Consider the following 20,149-nt stretch of genomic DNA (forward strand, 5'->3'; position numbering starts at 1 on the left):
CATGAATGATTATAACCTGCCAAGAGACCTGGAATGAGAATGAGCTTAACATTTATGACCTATAAATATTCAATGTTTACATCTTCAGCATAGCATAGTTTGCATTTGTGTTAGTCTGAATTTGATTAAAATGTATTCCCTTTCAGGTCAGTCTTGGGCAGCTCCATCTGACAGGTGGCAAGGGAATAGAACAAGATTTCAAAGTAGGTATATTCTGATAAACAATTCTTTCAATGCTATGGTAGGGCTGAATGGTGACCAAAAATAAAATAACTATGCATTTAAGAGGGAATCATGATACATTTGTTAACAAAGCAATTGATATGCAATTTGGCCTCGTGTGAAATAGGAACAAAAATTTACAAATTGCTTTCTTCCTTTGTCTCAAGGTTTCTGTAATTTTACAGTTTCCAAGTAATATAGAAGAGAAGCAAGCTGCTTAACCCAGCATGTCAAATCTGGGGTTTTGTTCAGTATAAGCTTTCTTCATTACACCATTTCTTTAATATAACCCATTCCTCTTATCTCCCTCTTGTTTATCTGGTTTCCAAATATGTAGTACTTTTCAGCTACTCCTTATATTGATGTGTTTGATTTAGACCACCAGAACAATCAAACGTTCCTGGTATGATAACACTTTCATTTGCAGAATCATCCTTATGAACCTCCTCTGACTCCTCTCCAATGCCAGCACATCTTTTCTTAGATGAGGAGTCCAAAACTGTTCGCAATACCTCAAGGTGAGGCCTCACCCGTGCCTTATAAAGCCTCAGCATTACATCCCTGCTCTTGTATTCTAGGCAGTTTGAAATAAATGCTAACATTGCATTTGCTTTCCTCACCACTGACTCTGCCTGCAAGTTAACCTTTTGGTTGTTCTGCACAAGGACTCCAAAGTCCCCTTGCATCTCAGATTTTTGAATTTTTTTCCCATTTGGAAAATAGTCTGCACATTTATTTCTACTACTAAAGTGCATGACCATGCATTTTCCAGCATTGTATTTCATTTACCACTTTCTTGCCATTCTCCTAATCAGTCCAAGTCCTTCTACAGCCTTCCTGTTTCCCCAACACTACCTGCTCCTCCACCAATCTTCATATCATCTGCGAACTTGACAACAAAGCCTTCCATTCTATCATCTAAATCATTAATATACAGCATGAAAAGAAGCAGTCCCAACCGACCCCTGCAGAACACCACTAGTCACTGGCAGCCAACCAAAAAAGGATCCTTTTTATTCCCACTCACTGCCTCCTACCAGTCAGCCAACGCTCTAACCATACCAGTAACTTTCTTGTGATACTCTGGGCTCTTAACTTGGTAAGTAACCTCATGTGTAGCATTTTGTCAAAGGTCTTCAGAAAGTCCAAATGTACAACATCTACTGCATCCCCTTTATCTATCCTACTTGTAATCTCCTCAAAGAATTCTAACAAGTTCGTCAGACAAGATTTTCCCTTAAGGAAACCATTTACTGAGATGAAAAGTACAAACATTTGTAGATTTTCATGAATTCTTCAACATGTCACCTTGGTTTACACATTCATTTTCTACAATTCTTTTACTCACATCCACTTTAACTGTTGCCATAGTCTATTACTTTTTGCCCTTGTGTACTGTCATAATACTGAATTGAGAAATTAGTGTCCATTATGTTGGGAAGTACTACCTCCTTCTGATGGAAGGATTGCTTCTGAGCACCATATTGAGGAAAATTAGGGTAGAATAACTCAAAATTCTGTATACTTATCATGGATAATTTTTTAAAGATATTTTGAAAAATTCTGCTTTGGATCAATTCCTTCCTCTTGTTATACAATGAATGCCTTGAATTTGTGCAAAAAAAATCCCTGGATTAAATTATAAGATTATGTCAAAACAAATAAATTACTGTTGAAATAACTTTTGTTATATAAGAAGTTGTAGCCTCCAATTAGTACATAACAAAGTTCCATGAACAGTAAATGAGATTAAAGACTAGTTATTCTGTCTGGCCAAAACATTAGAAGAACTCTATGCTCTTCTTTGAATAGGGCTACTATTTCCTCCAGAACAAGGAGTTTAAATGAATGTGCCAACCTACTTACTGCACTTCTACCTAGCATACACTTCTTTTACCTAAAAATGTTAGCCCACTTTATTTGCTCATACTCGATAGTATTTGAATCCAGACTTTCTCTCAGAAAATGAAAACTTTACAATTGAATGAAGCATACAAATACAAAATTGGCAGATTAAAGCTGATCATGTTGAATTTATGAAACAGTGGAAACAGACTGCAGATAACAACAGTTCTCAATTCTTACACTGTTAATGGCAACATCAATTTAAATTGATAAAGCATGTCCAATAATCCAGATTGCTTTCACAAGAGACTGCAGATGTTGGTATTGGAGCAAAAGGCTGGAGGAATTCAGTGGGTCAAGCAGCATCTGTGAGAAGGAAAGGAATTTTAACAGCTTGAAGTTCCTTGACCCATAGATCAGGATTGACCTGCTGAGTTCCTCCAGCAGTATGCTTACTCCCCACTGTGCCTCACAGTTACATAGCAACAAAATTTACACCAAGTTCCAAGAGAAGAAATAAGAACAGGCAATCAAAAGCTTGGTCAAAGAGATAAGTTCTGTGAACTTTCTTAACAGAGAATAGGGAGGCCAAGGTGGTTCGGAGGAAAGTTTATAATTTAGGGCCTCGTCAATTGAAGGCGCGACCACTGACAGTGAAGCAATTAGCAATTCAGAAGATAACACCTGGGCTGTACCAGCCATTTGGTTTAAATTCCAGTCTGTATCAATCCAGTTTGCAAGCAACCAAAACACCTCAGGTTTTTTTTGTAACTAAGAGATTAAGACAGTCTGGTTACCCTCCTGACCTCCTTATTTGAAAATGAACCTGTGTATTAGTGAATGTCCTACACACTGGAAGTGTGTGTACCAGTATCTTTCAGGGGAAGCAGGATATATACAGCAAAACAACATTTTTAAATGTAATAGTCCAGCTTTAGGATTCACTTATTTTATTACACAAGAGGAATAGAATTATAGTTCTCCTTTTAAACAACAACATAATTGTAATAAATGGAAGAATAATGATATCCTCTTTTTCCTCCAGAAGGCTTTCTACTACTTATCAAAAGCTGCACAAGGTGGCAGCACAAATGCTATGGGCTTTATAGGAAAGGTAATAAGATAAAGGTGCTGAAAATTTGGTGATGATTTGGTTTTTTAGTTTTTTTTGTTCTCAGTATAAATTTAAATCATTGTTAAAACAAGTCATAAGCACTTTATTTACTTTTTGCCTTTTACCAATTAATGATGTAAATAATGTGTAGAGTAAATATATTTTATGTAGTGAACTGCATGTATTTGCTTGTGAGCCTGTAATATGACTGTTTGGACATGGTGATTTAAGATACTTCCTTTGATAAGCTGTACCCAAAAATAGATTTTGTTAGTTGAATTAAGCATGATTCATCAGAGCACTTTCAGGAAAATAACTATAAAGAGCTGAAAGTATCTTTCAGATTTCTGCATTCAAAATGTTCCAAAGTTGTTGATAATTATATGGATAAATGTCAAGATATCCTTACAAAATTGGGTCAAAATTCAGGAACTCATTAAGTATAAGGAGATTAGAATGGGAAAAACACGAATCGCCTGGAGAGATGAAGCTGTAACTGGAACTCAAATTAAGACTGAGACTTATAAAATCAAACCATACCTTATCAAGGCCAACATAGGTCTGCAAGCATATAGATGATCAGGAATCAATGCAGATTAGTTTTGAGTGACCTCATGTTTGCAAAGAATAGAGCAAGAAAAGACAGCTGGAATATATTGATGTTGTCAAGTTCAGAGCCAACAAAAGTGCCTTGAGAATTTCAGCAGTAACTTGGCCAAAACAGGATGGAAATGGGTGATATTAAAAAGCTGGAAGATGGTCGCCCACATCAAGGCATAGAACCAAAACTCAATTTAAGTTCAAATGTAGCATTGAGGTTACAAGAAGTCTAATTTCTTTTCAAATCATTCTGAGAATGAGGAATGTGTTTGAGGTTAGGGAGCAGAATTTGTAGTGAGGACTAAGGCATTAGCTCTACTATTCCCAATATATACAGTACTGTAGAATAATTTTTTTTTTAAATGAACTTGCTAGAAACAGTCAGTGGATCAAGCAGTATGTGTGGAAAGAAAATTGGAGTTCCCATTTCAGGTTGACCTGAAACGTTAACTCTTTCTGTTTCCACAATGCTGAGTAGTTCCTGTAATATCAGCTTTCAGTTGAATGAACTTTGTATTAATGGAGTCTTGGATGATACACAAACAGGTTGACAGTTTAGTGGCAATGAAAGTAAAAATACGCCTTGTATCATCAACACAACTGATGCCCTTTGTTTTAGATGATTTTGAAATATTGTAGCACATAGATGAGAAATTGAAGACAGCCAAGGATAAATCCTTTCAGGATTGCAAAGATATTAGAGCAGATTTGAGAAATCATTGCCTGTAGCTCTCTTATTAGAAGTGAATAGATAAAAAGGCAAACAGGTGAATGTGGTCCCATTCAGTAGGAAGATAGAGAGAGATATGTCAGAGGAGGATGGTGTGGTCAACCCTTAAAGAGGCTATAGCCAGGACAAGGACAAAGATCACATAGGTATCATTAGTGATTTTGATCAGAGCTATTCTGATAGAGTGGCATGGTGGATGCATGATAGATTGATTCAAACAAGGCATTCTGCATAAGTGGGGACAAATTTAGTGGTTATTGATTTTGGAGATAAAGTGAAGGATATTTTTCAGGAAATGATGATCACATTGAATATGAAGGACAGATAGGAGTACCTGAAAGAAAAAAAAGGTGGAGAGTAATTATTGGAAATAGGAACTGAGAGAACAGGAAGTTGGTTTCAGGGAGAAGGGTTCATTGAGGATAAGGGGACATGAGAGAGAAACTAGAGAAAGAAGCTTAGGTACAAAGCTGTAGCTATGAGGCTGAGTACAGGGCTACAGTAGGAAACTTTGTCACATGGTGTGAGCAGAATTATCTGCAGCTTAATGTGAAAAAGACAAAGGAGCTGGTGGTAGACCTGAGGAGAGCTAAGGTACCGGTGACCCCTGTTTCCATCCAGGGGGTCAGTGTGGACATGGTGGAGGATTACAAATACCTAGGGATATGAATTGACAATAAACTGGACTGGTCAAAGAACACTGAGGCTGTCTACAAGAAGGGTCAGAGCTGTCTCTATTTCCTGAGGAGACTGAGGTCCCTTAACATCTGCCGGACGATGCTAAGGATGTTCTACGAGTCTGTAGTGGCCAGTGCTATCATGTTTGCTGTTGTGTGCTGGGGCAGCAGGCTGAGGGTGGCAGACACCAACAGAATCAACAAGCTCATTCGTAAGGCCAGTGATGTTGTGGGGTTGGAACTGGACTCTCTGACGGTGGTGTCTGAAAAGAGGATGCTGTCTAAGTTGCATGCCATCTTGGTCAATGTCTCCCATCCACTACATAATGTATGGGGTGGGCACAGGAGTACATTCAGCCAGAGACTCATTCCACCGAGATGCAGCACTGAGCGTCATAGGAAGTCATTCCTGCCTGTGGCCATCAAACTTTACAACTGCTCCCTTGGAGGGTCAGACACCCAGAGCCAATAGGCTGGTCCTGGACTTATTTCCTGCATAAATAATTTACATGTTACTATTTAACTATTTATGGTTTTATTACTATTTATTATTTATGGTGCAACTGTAATGAAAACCAATTTCCCCCTGGATCAATAAAGTATGACTATGACTATATTAGATAGACTGGCCCAGTTTAAATGAGACAGATTAGCTCAGTTGATTCAGTGGTGGTGGGGGGAAATGAATTGCAGTTACTAAAAAAAGTATCCCCACCCTAAAACCATGACTACAAATGAAGACCTTGTCCGCTCTGAAGCCCACTGCCTGTCACCCACTAATCTTTTCTCACCCAGGTTAAACTTTGTAAAATTAAGTGCTATTTCTTTAAATGCAACTTTGTGTTTTAGATGTATTTTGAAGGGAATGAAGTAGTGCCTCAAAGCAATGAAATTGCTCTCATGTATTTTAGAATGGCAGCTGAGAGGGTAAGTCTTGCATTCAGCTTACATAGAAATGTGAAATTCAGCTTTATTTATAATGTAAATAAGATTTGATTATTGATTCCTAATTTGTTTAAGACCAAACAGTAGCTTGGCAGATTCAATAACAATAGGCATATCAATAAATACCTTCCTCCAGGTTGTAAAACTTGTTTTAGGTGTCTCTATAGGGTAGATATGTGGCAAAGGTAACTAATGGAGAAATTAATCCATGGAAATCAAAAAACTTTCAGATGCCATACAATAAAAACAAAAAATGCATGAGAAACTCAGCAAGTCAAGCAGTATCTATGGAAAGAAGAACAGTAAATATTTCAGGTCCAGGACCCTACATTGGAACTGGAAGTATTTTTTCTAATATTTTTTGTTTTTTAATCCATGGAAGTTAAATTCTTTCAAACATATACAGTAGTCTAATCTGTTTCAGATGCAGTGATGATACCCATTTCAATTTGTAAAGCAAGTTTAGATCATACTGAAAATGTAATAGTGTACAATCTATTGGACACAATAATAGTGTTTGTTATGGAGAGGGAAAATGTACAGAAAAGCCATCCATCCCAATTCCTTACCTGATCTTGAATTCAGCATTGGGAAGATAATTTACAACATGGTATTGTTACTGGTTTGAGGGTCTTCAAAATTCTCAGTGTGATCTGATAAAATTTTATTTTTTTGTTTGTTACTCCCGAAACATCTGTGTTTTCACAATGCTGTTATACCTGCAGGTTTGTGATTAATAGGGCTTTTTTCTTAAGTACCCTTGAATTTGAATCTGACTAAGTTTCCATTACTAAATTTTATCTACCCTGCTAGACTTTCAGTACCCTCTATGATATGCACCTACCCACCCCTAATATTCTGATCAACATTCAAACCCCTGAATTTCATTCAAAATTCTCATTCAAAATTATCATTGGTGTGTTGCATAATGTCTCTCCCTTTATATTTGGAAGTGGCCTTGAAGTGTAGAAGTTAAAGTCTGTGATCATTTTGACAACCAGAACTAAAGTTATTTGGAAGTCGAGATGCAGTAGTTGACCACCACCAAAATCATAGCCTAAACTTCTAATGACATCGTGGTTCAGGGAACCAGAACCACTGACCATATATCCTGTCTTGATGGATTCCAGCAAACTGCAATAAGCAAGTAGCAAGTCTAAAAGAGTAACTACTGATAAACAAGATTAGCCCTAAAGAAGGAAAAGAGCCTTCTTTTACCCTCTGTGTTTACCACTGGCCGATAAGGGGATTACCACTGTCTGGTGGAAATCCTGACATGTTTTCTTTCAGTAACAACAAACCAGTGAAATGTCTTTATTCAAATTTGAAAGATTACTGCAATCTTGGTTTAACAACTTACATTAAGGTATTCTAACTTCCTACCTCTCCTTGGCATGACCTAAACTATGTGTCGTTATATTGTTATATTCATGACTATTCAGATAGTCATTTGCTAGTGATCCCATGAGAAACAACTTCCTGTGAATGATCAATATACCCTTTCCTTAGTACATTAAAATATAAGATAAACTGGACTCTTCACTATGACCTTGAACCTTGTTCTCTATCTACATTGCACATTCTCTGTAGTTGTACTTTTTTTCTCTATTGTTACTGTTTAACCTTGCACTACCTCTATGCTCTGTGTAGATTGATCCCATAGGAAATGACAGTGTCACAGTAGCATTACAAGTGCACAGATATAAATATTAGAAGAGAAGTAGAAAGAGTAAAAAATAAGTTACCACAAACAGTCTAACAGTGCAATAGACTGTATGCAAGAAAGGTTTCGCTGTGCCTCAGTGCTTGTTACAATAACAAACCAATTCCAGTTCCAATTCGGATTGGAGCCACTGCTCTGATTGAATACATCTCTGAATCAGCACGACATCTGCTGGTGAATAACCCGTTCACCTATTCTGATTGCAGCCTGTGTTAGTCATTCACTTACCAACTTTTAGGGATTAACTGGTTCACTTCTTCCTGACTATAACCTATATCCTGACTACAGTACGTTTCAAGATCAATGACCCACTTGCAACATCATTTGGGGACTTAATAGTTCCCTTCTTCCTGGGTGCAGTGACTTTTTAACTAGATATGTCTATAGTGTTAAAATCACATAACTGCAAATAAATTAAACTGCAGCTCTTACATTGAACAAACACTGTTTTAAACTCCCCTTGTTCTTATGGCCTATACAAATTTATTTCAACTCCATTCAAAAATTTCTCCAGCACCCAGGGCATGCTGCTGCTAAGTTAACAAATTTCACGTCACATGCCAGTGATAATAAACCTGATTTTGATTCTCTATCAGGTAGCTTGTCAGCTGTTGGATACAATTGTAACCTTGCAAATTTACAATTACTCAATTATTTTCTAAACTGACAAAAATAGTTTCAGAAGTTATAATGGAGTACATTTTTAAGTGAAAAATTAAAATTTTAATATCTTCCTGGCACCTGCTGTCTGCTGTTGAATTAACCTAAACCCATATCATAGCATGCAAACTACTCCTGTATATCAGTGTTGCTGGGAAAAAAAAACTTTTCGAGATGAAAGACCATCAGTTTTACAACATTGTGAATACTAGTTTTGAACCACAGGAGGCCCAACATCATTTCTCTCACTCTCATTTACTCACAAATATTCTGTTCTCAAAGCTTATACCAGAACTTGCATTCTGTCAGGGCATGGTGAGATGTCTTTTACTGTACAGCACCTGCATAGAAATCCACACTCATTAAAGTAAGTACAGTCAGCTGCTCTTCTTGCAGGTATTACAATACTACTCTACCCAAAATTTTGACCAAACATTACTGAGATCCAATATGTCTGATGTAAAGAAAAGATTTTAAAGTTACTCATAAGAACATCTCTGAAACTGCAATATTTATCATGAGTTTATATTATCATCTGATTATCTCCTATCCAATGCACATCTGTACTTTCTGGTATTTCATCAGTGAATTTCATGGATCTCTGAAAACCCATACAACCTGAGTTAAATCTCAAAGAATTGGTTCATTTGGTTAAATAAGCATGTCTGTTGGTTCACATCAGACTTAAGTGTGTCAGTGTGTTGGCACGTGGCCAAGTGGTTAAGGTGTCGGTCTAGTGATCTGAAGGTCGCTAGTTCGAGCCTCAGCTAAGACAGCATGTTGTGTCCTTGAGCAAGGCACTTAACCACACATTGCTCTGCTTCAACACCAGTGCCAAGCTGTACCGGCCCTTGTGCCCTTCCCTTGGACAACATTGGTGGCGTGGAGAGGGGAGACTTGCAGCATGGACAACTTCTGGTCTTCCATGCAACCTTGCCCAGGCCTCAGTCAACATCGAAATCAATGGACAGCTGAAGAAGTCAGACTTTAGAACTAGAAACTGTTATGGAAGAGTTTAAAACTGCAAAACATATATCCTTATCAATGTATTTTTATTTAAATATAAATATCTCACTCTCTGTCACCTGGATTTCCATCTCTGTCGCCTGGTTTTCTCCATCTTCCAAAATAATATTCTCCATAAGTGCCACTTTTCCATTGCTTTCCTGGTCATTCTATTTTATTTAATTTGGAATTCATTTTACCATTTGTATGCTCTTTTTACTTCCAATCCATAAGCTTTTATTTGAGCACCCTACTGATTTCTCCTGTGCACATTTATTCTCTTTTCACAGGGGGTGTCTTACATCTATTAAGCTAATAAGGTAACTGGTGAGAGAACAGTTCATCTAATTGAAATATACATATTTTACACACTCAATCAATTTCTTTTCATTGGGACCTATTTTATGTTATCTCTTGCAAGACAAAACCTGTAGCTAATTCCTTTCTTTTAATCTTCTATTGAGCCCTTGAGAGCTCTACAACAATTTATTTCTAGTTAATTGATATTACAGTTGATTAAGACTTGATTTCAAAATGTGAGTCTTAATCATAAATTAGTTATTTTTAAATCAATTCCATTTAATTAGGATCTGTTGTTTCAAATGTTGAAATACCAAAATAGCAGCTTCACTATATCTAGAATTTTCTTCACATATAAGACTTTTTTTGTACACCAGAAGAATGTACAAGAACTTAATCTCTAAAAAGCTGGTAGAATGTTTTGTTATAAAAAGTAAAAAATGACATTTAAACACCAAAGGGCCTGAAAACATACTGTCCATTTAATAGCAAAACATCTTTTAGTTACTTCACTGAACACCCAGAAAAATATCAGGTGAACTCTGTTTTTATTAGTGTTTAAAATATTTTCTGCCTCTCCTTCACTAGCCTTTCAACAAATTGAACATTTTTTTTTAAATTTCAGGGCAACCCTATTGGACTAACAGGATTAGGATTAGCCTATCTTTATGGAAAAGGATTACCAGTGGTAAGATCCCTACTCTATTTTATAAAAAGAAAAATAATTATGTTTTAGAAAAATCTGAGTGTTTTTTAAAAATTTTATTTCAGGATTATGACAAGGCTTCAAAATATTTCAAGAAAGCAGCAGATAAAGGATGGGTAGATGGACAGTTTCAACTAGGAGTTATGTACTACAGTAAGTATTAGAAATGTACTGTTTTATGTATTATTGATTAAAGGTGATATACAAAATTAAACTAAGTGTTTGTGATAAGTAAATCTAAACTTCATTTTATTGCAGCTGGCTTAGGTACAAAGAGAGACTATAAATTGGCCACTCAGTACTTTCGCCATGCCTCTCAAGCTGGACATGCCCTGGCCTTGTATAATCTTGCTCAGATGTATGGAAGTGGAACTGGAGTGGCTAGATCCTGTCGTACAGCTGCTGAGGTGATAGAACAATATGACCAATTTTAATACAACCAGTACAGTTGCCTTGAATTGTAAAATAAGTAAAAAAGACGAGCCTGAAATCTTATTCTTTTCACAGACATGAAATTTACTGTACCATTACTTAATTCTGTTAAACTGCATTGTTTTTCATTGCCACTTACAGAAGATGAACTAGAGAATGTTTATTTAATCTTACATTCTCTATAATTTGTCTGTAGTTTACCCAACTCATCATTTTTCAATGATAAACTCCCCTGAATATAATATTTAATATAATAACAAAATGTCACAGATTGAGGAATGCACATAAGATTGATGATAGTGTCATGTTTTAGATATTTCTCCTCCGGGGCTAATGTTGTTCAACATGAATTTATACTATCCTTTATGAGCTGTTAAATACATATGTGCAAAAGTGGGCAATAAGTTTCCCTTTACCCCTAATGCCAACAAACGTCTTCCTCATGAGGAACTGAGGAACAACAATGACTAGGTTGGTGGTCTCCCACCAAATGAAGGCATCTCCAAAAGTGCACCAATCTTCAGAACTGCACTGGAGTGCCAGCCTCCAATATCTGGAGTGAAACATGCACCAGTTATCTTTTGATTAAGAGGCAAGAATGCTACCACTTGAAGTGCATTTAAAGGGAACAATTTATCATTTAATTAGTGCAGGAAAGCACCCTTAAGATACTTTGAGATTAGTGAACTTTGCCGTTCCAGTACAATAATACAATTATACTGATTTTTTCCATTTATCTATTTAATATTCAATAAATGTTTATACTGTATTTTAACCTGGGACACTGAATTTCACAACTTCAAATACATTAGTGAGCAGTGACTTACTGTATTCTGTGTAGGTACACTTCCACAAGTATACTTCAAAATCAGGTTTTTGTTTAAGCACTCTTTTGCCAAATATTGTCAGTTTATCTGTTTAATATTTAACTAATATTTATACTTTCTTAAAAAAATTGGGACACTGAAATTATACGTTGTCATTAAGAAGAGAATGTTAATCTATTCTTTTCCGTGGCACATCCATAAGTATACCTCATTGCCCCATACATTGATCAGGTCCGTGGAATTGTGTTATTGAGATGGCCAGTAACATTTACCACACAGAAACATCCAGTTTTAAAAAGCAAGAAGGGAAGTAATATTAATTACATAATTTTCTTGCAAAGATGCATTTAAAATAGCCAATATATTTGTTTGATATTTATTATAGATATTTCCTTTGCATTGAGGATTGAATCAGAGCTTAGTCACATATTTTAATTTCTTCAATATGTGAGAAAATATACTGTATATTAATTATTTAGAAAATATTTGCTTATGCATTTGCATGCATTTATTTAGAATTTTATACATGTTAATGTTACTCTTTTTACTGGTCAAAAATCTAAGCACTATGTAGCATAATATTAAACTAGTTTAATATTTTAATGAAATTATATTTGATTCTAATTCCACAGTTGAAACTCCTACAATTATTTTTGATGTTTAACTTGTCAAGGCTTATATTCCTCCTCTAGCTTTACAAGAATGTTTGTGAAAGAGGTCAATGGACTGAGAAATTCTTATCTGCATATTTTGCCTACATGAAGAATGACAGAGATTCTGCCTTTCTTCAGTATTTATTCCTTGCAGAGCAAGGATATGAAATGGCTCAGAGTAACATAGCCTACATTCTAGAACATGGTAAAAAGATTTTTTAAGCTCAGAAATGTTGTTTTACTATAAGTTGTTTCAAAGTAAACTCAGTGATTTTTTTTGTTTGAAAATAGGAAAATCTGCACTCATGTCAAAGATTGATTGTTATCATATGGCCTTGACGTATTGGAATCGAGCTGCAGCCCAAGGTACAAGTGTATATATAAGGTACATGACAGAAAACTATGAAAAAAAAGGATTTTTTAAATTTTCAGGTATATATCATATCCACATGCACTGATAAGTTGAACCTTTTACTCACCACAGACTCCTTGAGTGTAGAAAATAAGTTGATGAGTATTAATAATTGTGGAATTATATTGATTTGTAGTAATTCCCTGATTAGTCATGGCACAGAACACACATTTTATTTATCATGTATGACATATATAAGTTTATTTACTTAGAATGTTTTTAATTAATGGTCTGAAATTGCAGTTAAAGGAATATATTACAGCAGAAAATCAGAAGTTGATTATAAGTGTGTTTAAAATAAATCCATTGAAACCATATTGCCACAATTATCATCATGATTTTCTATTGTAACTAACATTCCCTAATTTTGGCAAATTTATGCCTCATTGTATAATCCAATATTTAAATACTGGCAATCAGTTATGATAAACATTTCCAATGACGAAGGCCAGATAAAGCTGCAAGTAGAATAGTTATCTATCTGCAATGCAGTCTACTTAACAATAATTTGTCGGAAGGATACACAAGATGATTATACCCAGTGTCCACCTCCATTTTCTCAGTCATTTTCATTATCTAACTCTTTTGTTTTATCCAGTTTCCCTGAATAAAGGCAACAGCTCAATTCTCCTATAGCTCAGCTCCCTAGAGACAATATAATATATAAATTGCAAGAGTAAATACCCACACAAATAGACTAGTATGCACAAAAAATGTATGGCAACATATGTGTGGGATAAAATATTTTAAATCTATTGGTGTGACTTTTCTTGTTAAAAAAAATTTCCTTATTTTTCAGTCATTTGGGAGCCTCACTCTGCAAAGAATCACCTTGTGCTACACTCTGTCCTGGATTCCGCTAAATCATTGCCCAAAAAACAGTAATCTGCTTCCAGAAGTCTGTCAATATTTATGTGAAAATCATATAATAGAAGATATGTAGCAAAAAATTATTGACAATATTGGTGATAATAAATCCCAAGATCTGACAATCCACATCACTAAATATATATGAGGTTGCTTTAGAGAATGAACTCACTATCAACTCAAAAAAAGTTATATTTTAGAATTGTTTCTATGGATTGGAGGGTAGTAAATGTGATTCCACTATTTAAGAAAAAGAAACTGGAAATTACAAGTTATTAGCCAAACATAAATAGTAGTAAAAATTCTAAAATCCATTGTATAATAAAGGATGTCGTAATAGAACACCTTAAAAGAAAGTGGAATTGAGTGGACTCAGTGTGGAGTTTTGAAAGGAGAATCATATGTAGGTAATTTACTGATGTTCTGTGAGTTGTGATAGGTTTCATAATGGAGGATCATTGGATGTGGTGTGTGTGGATTTTCAAAAATCTCTCATAAGGGAGATTAAGGGAGTGGGTTAACAGGTTAGAATACATTAAACTGGAAGTAATGTATCAACATAGATCAAGAATTAGTAATCATACAAAAAGCAAAGAGTGGAAATAAATATATTTTTCTGAGGTTGGCAGGCTGAGACTAGGAAGGCACTTCAGGAATCAGTGCTAGGACCAACTGTTCACAATCCATACCAAAATTTGGCGAAGTGAATTAAACTGTCATATTTCCAAGTCTGCTGACGATACACAATTAAGTGGGATTCTGAGAATATGTGCACTAACTTCAAAAGGATATAGGTAATTCAAAATTTTCCAGTTTTCATTTTGGTGTGCAGAGCAAAAACCGTACTTTATATATAAAGAAAGATTGGATAACTTTAATGTTCTTGGTGGTCCATCTGCATAAATCACTGAAAGCTGACAAGCAAGTACAGCAAGCAAAGTAGGAAGGTAAATGATATGTTAGTCTTTATTACAAGAGGACTTAAGTACAGGAAATATAGCATCTTACAACAATTATATTGAGATATTGAGCACACTGAGCATACAGATTTAGTTCCCCTGTCTGTAAAGGATATACCTAGCATAGAGGGAATAGAGGGATGATTCACCAGAATGGTTCCAGTAGTTTTGCCGGTTGAGGAGAGATGGTTGTAGATAGGACTGTCTTCTAGTTTAGAATAATGAGAAGTGATTTCGTGAAGAGTCCACAATCAGGGTCACCACTTCAGAATAAGGAGTTGGGTATTTTGGATTGAGATTAGGAGAAATTTCTTCATTCTTTTGCCAGTAAATCTTAGAAATTTACGGCATTTCTACTTGTATGCAAGACAACCAGAATAGCCAATTATTTTGAATCACTGTTAAAATGTTTTAGTTAGGATTTAAAACATTATCTTGCTTGCTAGGATATTCATATGCCAGAATTAAACTGGGTGATTATTACTACTATGGTCATGGAACAAAAGTGGATTATGAAACAGCTGCACTTCACTACCGTTTAGCTGCTGAACAGCAACGCAGTGCACAAGCTATGTTCAATCTCGCATATATGTATGAACATGGTCTTGGGACAGAACAGGTAGGAAGTAGTCATATTACTACAAATCAAAATAGTTTTTCAGTAGATTGTATTTTAATAAGTAATGATCTTATGTATTGTCACATTATTCTTGAGAAACTTATAAATAATGATAAATAAGTACTCGGCACAGAGAATGCAGATGTTGTAAACTGAAGCCAAAAAAGCTGCTGGAAAATCTCAGCAGGCCAGGAAGCAGATACAGGGGGAAATGGAAAAATTATGTCTTGTGTTACAAATCTTCATTCAGATTTGATGGCATTACCCTTCGTCACCAGTCCTGATGAAGGGTCTCAGCATGAAATGTTGACTGCACTCTCTTTCATAGATGCTGCCTGGCCTGCTGAGTTCCTCCAGCATTTTGTGTGTGTAGGTTGAGTTGTAAATGTTTAAGTTTAGAAGAAAGAGAAAAGACTTCATTCAGACATATGGGATATTGACCTCTCTTTAAGCAGAGAGTATATTTCTTGTGAGAGAATATAAGTGATTCATTAATAGGTTGACTACTTAACCCATATTTGAAGCAAATTTTTCGTCCATAGAGCATTGTGTCTCTCCCTTTCTCCCAGGAAGGCAAAAAATGTTCTTTGGATATTTTTAAAGCAGAGGCAAATACTTCATAATGTCACTCCACTCTTCAGGAAGGGAGAGAGGCAGAAGAAAGGAAATTATAGGTCAGCTAGTCTGACCTCAGTGGTTGGAAAGATATTGGAGTCAATTGCTAAGGATGTGGTTTTGGGGGACTTGGAGGCATATGATAAAATAGGCTGTAGTCAGCATGGTTTCCACAAAGGAAAATCTTGCCAGACAAGTCTGTTGGAATTCTTTGAAGAAATAATAAGGACAGACAAAGGAGAATTGGTTGGTGTTGTGTATTTGGATTTTCAGAAGGCCTTTGACAAGGTGGCACACATTAGGCTGCTTAATGAGCTGTGAGCCCATGGTAATACAGGGAAGATTCTAACATGGATAAAGCAATGGCTGAATGGCAGGATGCAAAGAGCGTGAATAAAAGTAGCCTTTTCTGGTTGGCTGCCAGTGACTAGTAGTGTTCCACATGGGTCTGTGTTGGGACTGATTCTTGTTATGTTATATGTTAATGATTTGGATGATGGAATTTTGATGACTTTGTTGCAAAGTTTGCAGACAATACGAAAATAGGTGGAGGGGCACGTAGTGAGAAAGTAGAGGCTACAGTAGGACTTGGACAGATTAGGAGAATGGGCAAAGAAATAGCAGATGGAATATAGTGTCATGGAGTGTATGGTCATGCATCATGTGTAATAATATATGAAAGGGTTGACTGTTTTCTAAATGGAGAGAAAATATAAAAAAAACTGAGATGCAAAGGGATTTGGGAGTCCTTGTGCAGGATTCCCTGAAGGTTAATTTGCAGCTTGAGTCTGTGGTGAGGAAGACAAATTTCAAGACTAGAATGTAAAAGGATGTAACAGTGAGACTTTACAAAACACTGATGAGGTCTCACTTGGAGCAATGTGAGCGATGTTGGGCCCCTTACCTTGGAAAGGATGTGCTGAAACTGGAGGGGGTTCAAAAGAGGTTCATGAAAATGATTCCAGGTTTGAATGGCTTGTCATATGAAGTGTGTTTGATGGCTCTGACCCTGTATTCACTAGAATTCAGAAGAATGAGGGGTAACCTGATTGAAATCTATCGAATGGTGAAAGGCCTTGATAAAGTAGACATGGAGATGTTTCCTATGATGGTTGTCTCAGAGGACATAGCCTCCGAATAGAGGGGCGTCCTTTTAGAACAGAGATGAAGAGGAATTTCTTTAGCCAGAGAATTGTGAATCTGTGGAATTTGTTGTCATGGGCAGCTACGGAGGCCAAAACTGTATGTATATTTAAGGCAGAGGTTGATAGATTCTTGATTGGTCAGGGCATGAAGAGAAACAGGGAGAAGTCAGGAGATTTGGGCTAAGAGTAAAAATGGATCAGCCATGATGAAATGGTGGAGCTGACTCGATGAGCCAAATGGCTTTATTCTGTTCCTACATCTTATAAGTGAAAAGTTATTGTACACAGAGATTATTAAATGGCAGAGGCTTAAGAGGCCAAATGCCCCACACCTGTTCTTAAATTGTATATTCATGCTACTTTAAATTGTGGAATTTTAAAATGCTCTTAGGGTATGGATGTTGCTGACAACCATGCACTTATTGTCCTTCTTGCCTTCAAGGTGATGGTAAAATGCCACCTTCTTGAACCACTGCAGTTTTCATGATACAGATGCTCCCACAGGTGATCAGGGTTCCGTCTCAAAAACTGTAACTTCTTAAAATTTTATCATTAAAACAGCGTAAGGGAACAGTTGGAAGAGACAAGTTCAGTCCTAACTTCTAATGCTGTGCAAAGTTTGCATGCTCTTCTTGTTTCTTCCCATAACCACCAAAGACAAGTGGGCTGTAAAGTTCAGTAGCCACTCTAAATTTCCCTTAGTGTGCAAATGAACAGTAGAATTTATTGGAAATAGTCATTGGGACATACAGCATGGGAACAAGCCCTTCAACCCAATTAACTCTTGCGAACTATGATTCCCATCAGAGCTGGTCCAATTTCCCCACATTTGGCCTATATACCTCTAAACCTTTCCTATCCATGTATCTTTCCAAGGGCCTTTTAATATAGGAAGAATTACATAGAATTAATATAGGTTTCATTTGAGTAGTTAACATAGAACATAGGATAGTACAGCACAGTACAGGCCCTTCGGCCCACATTGTGCTGACCCTCAAACCCTGCCTCCCATATAACCCATCTTAAATTCCTCTATATACCTGTCTAGTAGTCTCTTAAACTTCACTAATGTATCTGCGTCCACCACTGACTCAGGCAGTGCATTCCACGCACCAACCACTCTCTGAGTAAAATACCTTCTCTAATATCCCCCTTGAACTTCCCACCCCTTACCTTAAAGCCATGACCTCGCGTATTGAGCAGTGGTGCCCTGGGGAAGAGGCGCTGGCTATCCACTCTATCTATTCCTCTTATCATCTTGTACACCTCTATCATGTCTCCTCTCATCCTCCTTCTCTCCAAAGAGTAAAGCCCTAGCTCCCTTAATATCTGATCATAATGCATACTCTCTAAACCAGGCAGCATCCTGGTAAATCTCCTCTGTACCCTTTCCAGTGCTTCCACATCCGTTCTATAGTGAGGCAACCAGAACTGGACACAGTACTCCAAGTGTGGCCTAACCAGAGTTTTATAGAGCTGCATCGTTACATCGCAACTCAAACTCTATCCCTCAACTTATGAAAGCTACCACCCCATAAGCTTTCTTAACTACCCTATCCACCTGTGAGGCAGCTTTCAAGGATCTGTGAACATGTACCCCCAGATCCCTCTGCTCCTCCACACTACCAAGTATCCTGCCATTTACTTTGTACTCTGCCTTGGAGTTTGTCCTTCCAAAGTGTACCACCTCACACTTCTCTGGGTTGAACTCCATCTACCACTTCTCTGCCCACTTCTGCATCCTATCATTGTTGATTCTTGATGATTTGTGTGGACTGGGTGAGCTGAAGAGTCTATTTGAGCACTTTATGACTCTAAGGCCAATATATAATTTTTAAGTTAGATGTTTTGAAAACAAAAGGTTGTTCATATCAGATGCACAATTAAACCACAATGTTTCTTTTTATTCTTAAATTTTATCTCAGTCACCAGTTATATTTTACATGGAACCCAAGTGCAGTCTTGACCAATTTCACAAGTGATTTTGTTCTCAATATTAAGCCTAAGTTCATGAAATGGTATACAAATCTTCTAAGTTATTTTGTTTATCAACAAGTGGTAAGAATGGCACTTAACTTGTATATTCATTTTAAATCTTCATCCTGAATAGTTTCAAAAATCAATAATCTAGAAATTGTTTCCAAAAAGAATGACAAAGAAGGTGTCTCCCTTTTTCCATTAAGCTTCATCTATGATTCAAAACATGCATGATTTTCAACTTCAGATTTACTAGGTTGACTCTATAATCCCTTTGTTTAAATCCTGGGTTTATTTTCATAAAAAATGAAAATGAGGATTCTCCTTTTTTTTCTTTCAAAAATTAATAGCAATTTGTACCCAAAATGTATTTCAAAATAATATACATCCCTTTCTTTAGGATCTCTATTTGGCCAGAAGATTCTACAAACTGGCTACCGAAATGAGTACAGATGCATACATACCTGTTTTCCTTGCACTTTTCAAGCTAGGAGCCATAGATCTCATCCATGCAGTTCTATATACTAATGTAAGTGTCATTTATAGTTTAAATGGAAGGAAATAAAAATGGGGATTATCAATGAAGGCCAGACTTCATCTTTTAAAAGTTTGAACAAACAGGAGATTGGAACCTGGCCACTAGTTAAGTCTGGGGTGGGTCCTGCATATATTCTGGGAGCTGGGGGGAATAAGACTTGAGTTAAATAGAATTATATTTTAATTGAGACAAGTTATACTAAGAGACTACTACTTATCCAGAGAGAAATTGATGTGGCTTTTGGTGTTTTTCAGCTGCAGCATCATTGGGATCTCTTGCTAATCATGATTTTGACTTCGCTTCTGGCTATTTTAATGAACTACAGGCTCAGATAGAACAATTACATTGGAATATCAATTTTGCTACGTGGTTTGTGTTGACAATTCTGAAGCGAAGAGTTTTCACGACTATCTTTTCTGTAGCTTAAAAGTATGAGATGATGTCTTTTCTTACAAGTTACAAAAATTGTTGCAAAGAATTCGTATGTCTGTGCATCTTTATCCTTGGCTGTTCTAATTATTGGCTAATAAACATATCAGTCCAGTCACACTACTATTTTAGCAAGTGGTTATGCAGAT

At 36.4% G+C, this 20,149-nt stretch overlaps 1 protein-coding gene across 1 annotated transcript in view; it reads left to right on the forward strand.

Moving 5' to 3' along the window:
- The window catches only part of LOC134351156 (protein sel-1 homolog 2-like), a 37,433-nt gene extending 17,527 nt beyond the window's left edge, over positions 1-19,906 (forward strand). The window contains exons 9-19 of the mRNA XM_063057271.1: positions 147-203; positions 3,113-3,181; positions 6,038-6,115; positions 10,447-10,509; positions 10,593-10,680; positions 10,786-10,934; positions 12,479-12,644; positions 12,731-12,805; positions 15,124-15,296; positions 19,434-19,562; positions 19,742-19,906. Coding sequence (XP_062913341.1) covers positions 147-203; positions 3,113-3,181; positions 6,038-6,115; positions 10,447-10,509; positions 10,593-10,680; positions 10,786-10,934; positions 12,479-12,644; positions 12,731-12,805; positions 15,124-15,296; positions 19,434-19,562; positions 19,742-19,906 — 1,212 coding nt within the window. The remainder of the gene's footprint in view (positions 1-146; positions 204-3,112; positions 3,182-6,037; positions 6,116-10,446; positions 10,510-10,592; positions 10,681-10,785; positions 10,935-12,478; positions 12,645-12,730; positions 12,806-15,123; positions 15,297-19,433; positions 19,563-19,741) is intronic.
- Positions 19,907-20,149: the final 243 nt, after the last annotated feature.

The sequence above is a fragment of the Mobula hypostoma genome, chromosome 8 (assembly GCF_963921235.1).
Source record: "Mobula hypostoma chromosome 8, sMobHyp1.1, whole genome shotgun sequence".
NCBI classification, from domain to species: domain Eukaryota; kingdom Metazoa; phylum Chordata; class Chondrichthyes; order Myliobatiformes; family Myliobatidae; genus Mobula; species Mobula hypostoma.